General features: G+C 38.9%; 1 protein-coding gene and 1 non-coding gene across 3 annotated transcripts in view; one reads left to right on the top strand and one right to left on the bottom strand.

Annotated features, from left to right (window-relative positions):
* The window catches only part of OSTF1 (osteoclast stimulating factor 1), a 51,910-nt gene extending 41,166 nt beyond the window's left edge, over positions 1-10,744 (top strand). Inside the window, exons 8-10 of one of the 2 annotated variants that reach the window (XM_007450988.1) lie at positions 339-417; positions 3,607-3,705; positions 10,161-10,744. In XM_007450988.1, the coding sequence (XP_007451050.1) occupies positions 339-417; positions 3,607-3,705; positions 10,161-10,219 (237 nt within the window). In that variant the 3' untranslated portion in view covers positions 10,220-10,744. The remainder of the gene's footprint in view (positions 1-338; positions 418-3,606; positions 3,706-10,160) is intronic. The other variant, XM_007450987.1, reaches the window with a different exon arrangement.
* Positions 7,323-7,395, bottom strand: TRNAG-UCC (transfer RNA glycine (anticodon UCC)). The gene has a single exon. It is a non-coding gene; the product is annotated as a tRNA-Gly (tRNA).
* Positions 10,745-12,334: the final 1,590 nt, after the last annotated feature.

Raw genomic sequence — 12,334 nt, 5'->3', positions numbered from 1 at the left:
TTCCTGCTCCCGTGTCTCCAGCCATCTCCAGTTCCTAATTCATGCTGGTTTCTGCGGAGACAAATCTGTTTGTTTCCTCCTGGCGTCTCCCTCTGCAGGCATCTGCACTTCCACTTGTGATCTGCCGAGTCAGTTTCTCCTCTTGCATCCCATTGCCTTTCCCCAAATGACTCACCTCTCATCTTTTGAGTCTCCTTTCCCTCTTTGGAATTTTATATGATTTTATAACTTCGTTCTCATTTTAGATTTACTTAGGTTAGAGTAAACCTAAATTCATATGCGGTTTCAATCCACACTCTCTTTTTAAAATGCTGCCTTCTCTTGTTATATCACCATAGAACAAGTTGGGAGACACAGCTTTGCATGCTGCTGCTTGGAAGGGTTATGCAGATATTGTCCAGTTGCTTCTGGCAAAAGGTAAAGTGTGCTTAGTTTTTCTGGTCTTTGCTTACCCTGAAAAGTAGGCTATGTCCACTTATACCACTTGAAATAGTAGGAAAAATAATAGGCTTCTTACTTTAAAACTGGAATTTTGATCTCTACTCTGTCTGCATCACAGAGTTCTTATGATAAGATAAAATTGAGGTGATTTGTGTAAGTTTTTAATTTTAACTCAAAAGCTTGGTAAGCTTTAAAATCACGTATATTACCCTTAGTAAGAATTTATTGTACATTTCTGCAGGATTAAAGGGCCTCAGAAGGAAGGGGGGTGTGTGTGTGTATGTGTGCATGCGCACACATGTGCATGCACACGTACAGAGGAGATCTCTCTAAGAAAGCTGTATGGGTAAAGTTGCTGAGGCCCCTGTTCTCACAGGAAAGCTTGATAGATAAGAAAGAATGCTGTGGCTGCGATGTCCTGCTTTGAGCTGAGCAGATGCTAGGTGTACAGAAAATAGGAAGATACGTTGATTCCCTGTTTTCACACAACTCAGAAGCAACAGTGAAATTATGGACTCACCATCCATTCATCTGTTTGTCCCATAAATATTAGTTAACCCTTATAGAAGGCCAGGAATATCACCCCGTACTGCACCGTGGTCCAGAAGGCTATAATATAGGATACTTGAATCCCCAGCCTACATGTCACATGGATGCAGTATCATTAGGGATCCTTGGAGCAATGTTGTGGGTTATATGAGAGGAAATGTTTTTGATTTAAAGGATGTTGATGATGTAAACTCCAGGTGCAAAAGGTCAGACACCTTGAGGACCACTGTAGTGCCCCCCAAAGGTATGCCAACATCTGCACTGTCTACTATGGCAGCCACTAACCACCCGTGCTACTGAGCCCTTGAAATGAGGCTAGTCTGAATTGAGATGTGCTGTAAGTGTAAAATGAATACCAGATTTTGAAGACTTAGTAGAAACAAAAAGAGTGGAGTATCGCAATAATTTTCATATTGGTTACATGATGAAGTGATAACACTTTGGATATACTGGGTTAAATGAAATATATTATTAAAATGAATTTCACATTTTGAAAATGTAGCCACTAGAAAAATTTAAATTACATCTATGGCTCGCATAATTTTCTGCTGGGCAGCACTGGTTGAGAGGGACACAGAAAATGGTTGAGTTTCTTCTCTAGCATCCTGTCTCTGAACATTTCCCGTCCTGACAGAAATCATGTATGTGAGTTCTCAAGTGTAAAGTAAGGTATGATTAGTCACAGAACTATGAAGCTGCAGGATTTTTGACCTGTAGTACAGCGAGAGAATGAGGTTTTCCCTATAACCCCAGCTGTGGATATCTAAATCTGTTCATGAGAGATTTTCACACATGGTCACCGTATTCCTAATTAAACATACTATTTTTTTCTGGACAGTATTTTTGTGCCTTTGAGTTTTAGGACATTTATATTTTGTTTACTGAAGAGGATGTGGTTGTAGAGAAAATGGCACTCTCAAACACTGTGTCAGAAAGTGTAAATTGGTAAGCCTTCTTGGCAGGCAGTCTAACAGTAGCTAGCAGAATGAAAACATACATATCCTTACATTTCAGCACCACTTCTAGGAAACCATCCTTCGGAAATGCATATAAACAAAGATGTTGTTCAAGGAGGTTCACGGCAGCATTGTTTGTGATAATGAAAATTAGGAAAAGCTTAAACACCCCTCAATAGAGGAGTGGTTAAATAAATTTTGGAATACCCACAAAATGGAATAATTATAAATATTTAAATAGATTGGGTTATAAGTATGTGTCCTACTAAGGAATGAATACGATGATATATTATTAAGTTAAAAAAATCAAAACTAGTGGTTACCAGGGAGGAGAGGGAGGGAAAGGGGTGAGATAGGGATAGGGGATTAAGAGGTACAAACTACTGTGTATAAAATAAATAAGCTACAAGGATACATGGTACGACACAGGGAATATAGCCAATATTTTGTGACAATTATAAATGAAATATAACCTTTAAAAATTGTGAACCCCTATGTTATATACCTGAAACTTATAAATATTGTACATCAACTAAAAAAAAAAGGAAAATATCATTGGCAAAAAAAAATCAAATTACAGACTGATACATGGAGTATGATTTTGTGTATATGTCCACATGTCTGTGAATGCATTCTTGCACATAAGGGAGATGGGAACTGATGCCCACTTGTTGGGAATGGTCACCTCTGGGGAAGCTAGAAGATGGGGAAGGAAGGGGTTAGTTGAAGGCTGAAATGAGACATAAGCTTTTGTTCAGCATACATCTGTATTTTTGAATCTTTGACAATGAGAAAGATTTATGAATTCTGATGTAATTTATCACATAATAAAGACAAGGAAAAAAGGGAGTAGAAGATGGGCTGTGGGAACAATGGATTGCCTCTAGATTTTAGTGTTACTAATTCTGCTAATAAGCATGAGAGTATACTTAAGGTAAATATTAATCTCCTCAAGCTCAACTTACATAGTCTTTTCTAAAGACCTTCTTGAAAAGAAGAGGCAAAGGGTGTATTGAATTTAATCTCCAAAAACTCATGCCAAGGCACGTTGAGTCTGATTTACTGTCCACAGGGACAGTAAACTCCTCACTGAAAAGTTCACACGCAATTCTATAGGGACTCGAAAGGAAGGCTATATTTTAATTGTGTATAGTTATTACAGGTGCAGCAATAAGCTCCCTGATTAAAGCTGCCAAATATGCTATTACTGTTTTGAGAAAGTTTTACTGTTTGGATAGAGCCTAGTTTGGGGCCAGAATGGTTCTCTAGTTAGTTCTGCCAAAAGTGACTAGTTTTGATGGAAAGAGGATTGGCTGCTATATAATTAACACTACTGTTTGTTATATAAGAAAGTTGTTAAGAGAGTAAATCCTAAGAGTTCTCATTACAAGGAAAAAAAAATTTTATATTCTTTTAATTTTCTGTCTATATGGGATGATGGATGTTTACTAAACTTACTGTGATAATCATTTCATGATGTTCATAAGTCAAATCACTATCTGTACACTTTAAACTTATACAGTGTTGTGTGTCAATTATATCTCAATATAACTGGAAGAAAGAAAAGAAAAAGAGAAAAAAGAAACAAACAAAAAAATAAGGTTTGGCTGCTACTATAGAGTCTTCAAAACACCTAATTTACTTTCTTGTGTTGGGGAAGGTGCTAGAACAGACTTAAGAAACAATGAGAAGAAGCTGGCCCTGGACATGGCTACTAATGCTGCCTGTGCATCTCTCCTGAAAAAGAAACAGGGAACAGGTACCTGATTTTAATCCTCCTTCCTCCTGATGCCATCATGACTAAGAGTTATCGATTTAATATTAGGGAAAATTTTCTCTCGGTAAATTCTTCAGGTGATTCTAAAGTTAGATTTTATATCCTTGGTCTGAATCAGAACTTCAACATGGAAGAATACCTTTATGCAAACAAATTTGAAGAGACATCAGTTTTTTGCTATGATTAGTATGTTTCTTTTATTCCTTGCAATCAAGTTCTAATTACTTTGCTTTCCATTACAGTCCTTATCAGAGAACCATTGTTTCCATATTCTCATTTCAGATTTGTTTCTATGAGTGGTTATCACTAAATATTTCTTAATTATGCATTCAAGAGCTTTATGATTATATTTTGTTTCTATTTTAAATGAGGGTATCAAAATTATTTGTAATCAAAATTTTGTAATCAAAATTATTCTAGACTTTGTAAGTGTATCGGTATCTCTTCACAGTTCTACGCGCGGTTTTTTAAAGATAAGAGTGTATATTCTTTTTTTTTAATTAAGTTATTTTTGGCTGTGTTGGGTCTTTGTTGCTGCGCACAAGCTTTCTCTAGTTGCGGTGAGTGGGGGCTGCTCTTCGTTGCGGTGCACGGGCTTCTCATTGCGGTGGCTTCTCTTGTTGTGGAGCACGGGCTCTAGACGCGTGGGCTTCAGTAGTTGTGGTACGCAGGCTCAGTAGTTGGTGGCTCGCGGGCTGTAGAGCGCAGGCTCAGTAGTTGTGGCGCACGGGCTTGGTCGCTCTGTGTCATGTGGGATCTTCCTGGACCGGGGATCGAACCCGTATCCCCTGCATTGGCAGGTGGATTCTTAACCACTGCGCCACCAGGGAAGTCTGAAGATAGAGTGTATATTCTTAAAGATAATATCTATTGATGTGGGAGAAGAGGTTTGAAAAGTTCACATGCAATTCTATAAAAATGAAGAGTTTGTGTGGTGGTTTTGAAAAGGTGTTAAAGGAAAGAAGAGGTGTTAAACACATTTGCACTGTTCATGATTACTATTTAGAGATTGGCTGTTGATTTGACTTCTCAGTATATAGCCTGCTGAATGTGCTCCCCTAGATTCATTCTAACGTGGTGATTCCAGAAAGGAGTACTGGGGGTGGCAGGGTGTGAACTCTTCTTCCCATCCACCTCTCCTCTGTCCTTCGTTCATTTATCATCAGCCTCCTGGCCCATGAGAAACCCAGAGAGGTAGAAAAAAAGAAAGGTGGAAGATGCTTGGTTGGAGGGAACATTTGATCTCTTTTTTCTCACTTCTCAAGCCTTATTCTACTTAAGTATCTCCTGTTTGGCACTTTAATTCCACTTTGAAGTATAAGCCTGTAATGGATACATTTTTACTGCCGTTTTCTAGAAAGGAACTAGTATAATGGAGGATTCACCTTTTGCAAGTCTTTGCATTGCTACTCATCATTCTGGACTTTTTTAGTATTGCTTTAGAGTCTGAAGCTTAGACTGATTCATGTTGGTGGAGAATCACCAAGACAACTTTTTAGAAATTTCCATTATAGAGGCTAAGTTCATGTGTTTTCATTTTATCCTTAGGGTATTATCATTTTCAGAGTTCTCCAACTTGGGTAATGAGATGCTCATTTCTGTTTCTATCATTTGAATTAAATTCCCATTAATGTTTGAACCCTTGGAAAACTTATTTCTCCCTCAGGTATCCCTTGATTTATGAGAAGAGGCAATATTATGCTGTCCCATATTCCATTTCTAGCATAAGCAGCAAAATATATCAGTCCCCTGGTTTCCTGCTTTAGTCAATTAAAGAAAGCAAACAGCCCCCCCCTCTCTTCGTGGCCTACCAAGGGAACTTCCCTGAATCATCTTCCTATCATCAAATTCCCATCATAATTCTCACAAATCTATTGTTCCGTTTGTCCCTTATTTCAGATAAGTGTTTGTTCCAGATTCTTATTTAACCTCAGTTCAGGTATAATGTAAACCATTAAGCAGTTAGGGATTTCTTAATTATTTAAGCCATGAATGTTTGGTGGCAGAGCAAGTTTTTCTTTAAAGTAATTACTCATGCATAGCTGTGTATAGGTTCTACCGAATGAGTGAGAAAGTGTTTACCAGCTGAGTGGTGCTCCCTAGCTACATTTGGACTGAGAAGCCGTATTTGCAGCCATGTGGGAGAAACACTTTTACTTGAGGTGGACCTCTCACGCCCTGCTGCCTTGGTTGGGTCAGAAAGAAGGTCTATGACCTAATTTCCTTTCTCTGCCACTGACTTCCTGCCGCTATATGGGCACCTCCAAAACATCCTGACTGAGGAGTAAGATTTCTTATGAGCTAAAGGCTATCAGAGTCTCATGCACACTATGAGTTTAATGGTGATAGACAATGAAAATATCACACCTGCTCAGACCCCAGAGAGCTACACCCAGAAGCCTCCACATGAACAACGAGCTGGAAGAGGCAGGTGGCAAACTTCTGTCTTTTTCTCCTTATTTTTCTGTAGTCTTTGTAGAAAAGGGCAGGGACGTTGGTGTTCTGTTTCTCTGTTTACTCCAAGTTTCTTTAGTTTACCTTCCTAAATTTGTGCTGTACTGATTTCAGTAATGAGGTAATCTTGGGGCCTGGCACACAGAGCCAAGAAATGAATTTTCGTATTTCATTTTTCATGTTACCTTTTTCTCTGTTTTTTTTCTTCATTTGCCCAATTATCCAGTTTAAAATTTTTTAATTTGTATTTTGATCCTAGTTGGAGTGAGAGTTTGAATATTTGGCCATATAGCAAATTGCCAGCATGAACTCTAAACCGGAAGAGGTATATTCTGATATCGTGGTCCACTTTTTTTTTTTTTTTGCGGTACGCAGGCCTCTCACTGTTGTGGCCTCTCCAGTTGTGGAGCACAGGCTCCGGACGCGTAGGCTCAGCGGCCATGGTTCACGGGCCTAGCCGCTCCGTGGCACGTGGGATCTTCCCGGACCGGGGCACAAACCCGTGTCCCCTGCATCGGCAGGCGGACTCTCAACCACTGCACGACCAGGGAAGCCCTCGTGGTCCACTTTTAAAAGCACATCTTGAATTTCTTATAGGGACAAAATAATTTACATGTTACACTTACCATGAAGGGTAACTCTAGGATATAGGGTGGGGTCAAGCCATACTTGAGGATTGAACCTTTTTTTTTTTTTTTTTTTTTTTTTTTTTTTTTTTTTTTTTTTTTTTTTTTGCGGTATGCGGGCCTCTCACCGCTGCGGCCTCTCCCGTTGCGGAGCACAGCCTCCGGACGCGCAGGCTCAGCGGCCATGGCTCACGGGCCCAGCCGCTCCGCGGCATGTGGGATCTTCCCGGACCGGGGCACAAACCCGTGTCCCCTGCATCGGCAGGCGGACTCTCAACCACTGCGCCACCAGGGAAGCCCGAGGATTGAACCTTTAAGTTCTTTTTCCAATTTTTAAAAACTAGGGTATAATTTACATTAAGTAAAGTACATAAATCTTAAGTGTACATCTTGATTTTTTTTTACTGTGCTTACGCTTTTTAAAAAATTCATTAACCTGATTTAATCCACACTGAAATTAACCTTTTTTTTTTTTTTTTTTCTTTTTCCGGCCGTGCCACATGGCGTGCAGGATCTTAGTTCCCCAACCAGGGATTGAACCTGGGCCCCCTGCAGTGGAAGTGCAGAGTCCTAACCACTGGACCGCCAGGGGATCCCCACTGTGCCTAAACTTATTAACCATAACCCAGATGATAGAGGACACTTCCCACACAACAGAAGCCTCCCTCAGAATCCTCTGCTTCTCTCACCATAGATTAGTTTTGCCTGTTTTCAAACTTGATATAAATGGAATCATACAGTATGTGCTTTTTGGTGTCTAACTTCTTTCACGTAACACGTCTGTGAGCTTTTACATGTTATTGTGTTTATCCCTCCACCATTTATTTCTTTCTTTGTTTGTTTGTCTAAGTTCTGGTGCTTTGGAACATGTAAATCCAGGGCAGTGAGATTGAGAAAAAAATGGAAGTGAGGTAGGGGAGGCTGGGAAGCACTACTAGGGGAAACATTACCATGATAGTCATGCCCCAAGACGGGCTATGAAGATACTGCTCATTATCAGCACTTGGCCATATGAGAAGTTTCCAGAGAAACTGTGCCTCAGAGCAGTCCACGGAAGGAAGGAAGGAGAAGTTTATTTGCCTGGCTCTCACTTTCTATTTGGTCAGAATTTGCACCGTGGCCAGTCATCTTCCTCTTGCTTAAAGCAAAGTGCCAAAGTAACCATTGAAGGACAAAGAATATCTCCAATATCGAAAAACACAGGTTTGTAGTAGCAAAGTAGAAAGGGGAAGAGCTTTGCTATTTGTCTTTTTGCCTTTAGCTTAAAAGGCTACTTTTACCAAGTTCACGGCCAGTCCTGAAGTTTGTGGGTGTGTATGGAACAGAATAAAATACCTTCCTCCCAGGTCTCCAGAACTCCTCTTAAGGAAAATGGAGAGTACAGTCAACCCGGAGACTTCAAATAGTTCGGAAGCTTGTGTGAAGTCGTCGAAGGCCACCTCTGTTCTGCGTAAAGCCACTTGTTCTTTTACCTTTCTTTCTCTCTCTTGTATAAGATAAATCGGTTTCTATATCCCTGCCCTCTCCCCTGCCCCTTCCTTTATTTTTCAATAATCATTTTTCTAAACCTATGAAGACTTAAAAAAAACTACAGTATCATCAAACATCTTGTGATGGTCTAAATTTACCATTTTCTCTTACATGTTTGTTTATTCTTTGCTTATTTATTTATGTTTTTTTAAGTAGAGTCCAAACTGATAGCTATGTCTCTTGTTTCTTTGTTTTTCAATTAATGTTTCCTTTCCCTCTCCTTTTCCTCTTTGTTTAGCCTTGCAGTTTATTTGTTAAAGAAACTGGGCCAATTTCCCTGAATTTCCCAGGGTAGACATTGCATGCATGCATTCCCATGGTGTTGTCATGCTCCTCTGTCCTCTGTATTTTTGTCAATTGGTGTTACAGCTAGAGGTTTGATTAGATTCGGAGTCTATCTATCATCTATCTATCTATCTATCTATCTATCTTAGGGATAGAGGGAAGAATACTTCATAAAGAAAATTGTGTTCTTCTGTCAGAGGTGCATAGTATCTGTTTGTCACTTGTCCTGCAATGTTAGCCTCCATGGATGATCATTGTCTAGATTCATTATTTCACTAATGGTTGCAAAATGGTGATATTCTAATTTTGTCACTCCTTTCTTGGTTATTAGTTGGAACATTCTATAAAGAAAAATTTCCCCTTATCAACTGTTTGGTTACTCGAGCAATAGTTTGTATATCAGGGGCAGAATAAAGGCTTGATTTTTACCTTTTAAGAGTTTTCAAAATAACCTGCTCGTTCCCTGTTATTTTTAGAAGGGGGCCAATGAATTCTCTTTGGTGTGTGCTGAAATATTTGCTGTGTTTTAATCCAGCATAGTTTCCTTACTGGTAGCCTATCTTTGGCTAGTGGAGGCCTCTTCTGGTAGGATCCTGAGCCCTTTTAAAATGATGCTGTCTTTGCTAGGATCCTTGTTTTATGGCATAACAAGAGGTTTCAGGTCTCTCTTTTACAGTTTCTTCCCCAGACTTGGAATCAGTCATATCTCCAATGAGCATGGGCTTATAGTATTTAGAGACCATGTTCTGGGTGCTATATAAAACATACATTTATTGAGCTCTAACAATGTGCTTATACTTGCATTTCAGTTTTCCCCTTAAAACTATACCTCGTGTAACCTGTTGCTATAGGAATTTGACTAGACAGTTTGAATTTGACTGGACAGGTGAACAGTTAAAGATCAGATGTCTCCCTTTTGAACTCTGTTTAAGGTTGACTTAACATTTGATGGGGTTCAGCTCTTTCTATTTTAAAACGTTTATTTATTTTTCATTTCAGTTTCTTTTGCTTCTGAGTATACTTTATCAATGTTTTCTAAAATGAAACTTAAGCTTTTGTGTTTTCATTCTCTTTCTTTTCCTTTTCCCTGCCTCATTAGTTATCTTTCTACCCAGTGACCTTGCCCTCAGGTAAGGCCACCGGTTGTCGACTGACTGAAGCCACCTGTGCACTTGTCATTGGGAAAGGAGTTTGGATGCCCAGTTGTCAGGGTGGACGGGCTTCTGGTGTGTTCCGCATTGGTCATGGTGCATGTGGCTGGTCGTATTTTGTTTAAGATAGACTAGTGGTACCTCAGCACCATGTGCTTTACTTTTCTGCATGTCTAGGTAACATGCAGACAAATGTATTTGTCAGCCTCTGTGGCAACAGAAACTAATCAGTTAGACTGGAAAGCAAAAGTAGAAAAATATCCTTGGAGAAAATACAACCCCTAGGTCTGAGGGAAGATTACAGTGTTTTGAATTGTCAGGAGCTTTGAAAGTGAAAACAAAATCTGAGCCATTTGTAATTTCTGTTTTGTTTTTCCCCCATTCCTTTTAGATGCAGTCCGAACATTAAGCAATGCCGAGGACTATCTTGATGATGAAGACTCAGATTAATTCCTTTCCAGAGCTTTGAGATCTAAAACTTGTGTTGCTTTTGCCATTTCAAAACCTTGTCTTTGCCAGAAGAGTGTTGGTAACTGTAAAAAAAAGAAAAAAGAAAAAAGAAAAAGTCTATATGAACGTGGCAGTATTGCACTGTTTGAATAAAACATGTAAATGAATACTTCTCACCTTCAGTTTGCCAATAAGTGACTGGATATTTTGCTGTATAAAGTACATTTTTGTTCACCAGAGTAGAACAAGAAGAGATTATTTCTATTTATCAAGCTTAAAGGAATTTTAAGAATTTTTTTCTTTAAAAAAAATCGGGATTTTTTTTTTTTAAAGTTCTTTACCTCAAGAATTGAGATATTTTGAATGGATTTTTCAAGGGGGGAATGCTTATTATAATAATAAACCGAAAGACTTAATAGAAAATCGTCAGCTATTCTGACAAAAATAAACATTTTAAGAGACTTTATTTCCTTTGTTTTGTGGTATCACTCTTTGCTGGTAAATAAATAAAGCTTTTTATATTTATATTTAGGTAAAGACTGATTTGATTTTTTAAATAACATTTTGTATTATTAGCACAGAAGAATCATAGTAGCCAAATTTTCTTTCTTTCTTTTTCTTTTTTCTGGATACAGTGTATTTTATTGATGGTACATGACAAAGTAGGGCTCCCTAAGCCCCTCCCCTTCTTTAGGGGGTCTGGGATGGAAACCGTGTGGAGGTCAGGAGATTCTCAGTGTCTTGGGGGATCGAGTTGGCATGGTAGCCAAATTTCTGTTCAGCCTTCTATATCTGCTTTGATTAAAGTGAAGACAACAGTCATTGAGGAGATACATTTCTAATAAAATATATAAACTTTAATAATTATGAGACTTTCAATTTTCTCTCCAGTGTTGTCCTTAATATGAAGAAACCCAGCAACTCATTAAAGTTTGCTTAAGGTTTAAAAGATTAAAAAATTGATTTCCTTATTATGGAAGCTGCTATAATTTTTCATAATGGAGTAGTGTTCAGTTTTTCACTTTGGTGACAATTATTTTCTCTAAACATGGCTCTACCTCGTAATGATCTGGATTCTTTTGCTAAAACATCAGTTTAACATTGCAGGGAGCCTTCTGTACTACTGAAGTGACACTTCATTTGTGATTCTAATTTTGTATCACTGCAGTGATGATATTAGAAATGACACAGCCATTGGCATTTGCCTGGATTCCAGGCCCCAGACCCAGAAGTATATTTTGCAAGAAGCCTTTGATGCTAATTTCAAAAACACACATTGATGAAGAGAAGAAAATGTCTGAAGAAGGAAGTGGGTTAGCTCAGGAAATGAATAACTGCCTTTAGAGGAGTTTCCTCTGTCTGTGACTTTGGCTTTTCTCTCTGTGGGTGCTTTGAGGAAGGAGACCCTGAGAAGCCTGGTAGAGGTCTATCGAATACCCCACATAAATTTTAGTAGAAAGACATCTGTACAAGTAGTAACAGCGAAAGATGAGCACAAAATCTAAAATTAGTATTTTATTTTCAAAACAAATGTGTAAATTTTAATTAAACATTTTTATTGCTTCATAAGCATAAACTTGAATATATGAAATTCTCATTGAAATTCTGTTCCCACAGAACCTTTTCAGGATTTGTTTTTTAAAATAGGGCTTGTGCCTTAACAAAAAGCCTTTGGAAATCTCTAACTTTTTACTCTTGTGTACTTTGGACCGGGGGTAATCAGGATAGATGCCAACTAAGCACTCAATTTTTTTTTTTTTTTCGGTACGCGGGCCTCTCACTGCTGTGGCCTCTCCCGTTGCGGGGCACAGGCTCCGGACGCGCAGGCTCAGCGGCCATGGCTCACGGGCCCAGCCGCTCCGCAGCATGTGGGATCCTCCCGGACCGGGGCACGAACCTGCGTCCCCTGCATCGGCAGGTGGACTCTCAACCACTGTGCCACCAGGGAAGCCCCACTCAATTTTTTTAACATCAGTAGAGATAATACAGTTTGTAGGAATATAGATAATTTTTATGAAAATACTATGTGCTTGTTGTAGATTTATAATGTATTTGAGGAAAAGAAGCCTCACTGTCATTGCTTTTAACATTATCAAAACTAAGAGAATTCTAGAA

Source organism: Lipotes vexillifer, unplaced genomic scaffold (assembly GCF_000442215.2).
Source record: "Lipotes vexillifer unplaced genomic scaffold, Lipotes_vexillifer_v1.1 scaffold204, whole genome shotgun sequence".
Classification (NCBI taxonomy): Eukaryota; Metazoa; Chordata; class Mammalia; order Artiodactyla; family Lipotidae; genus Lipotes; species Lipotes vexillifer.
The sequence above is the reverse complement of the archived record's forward strand: the minus strand, read 5'-3'. Positions and strand labels throughout refer to the sequence as shown.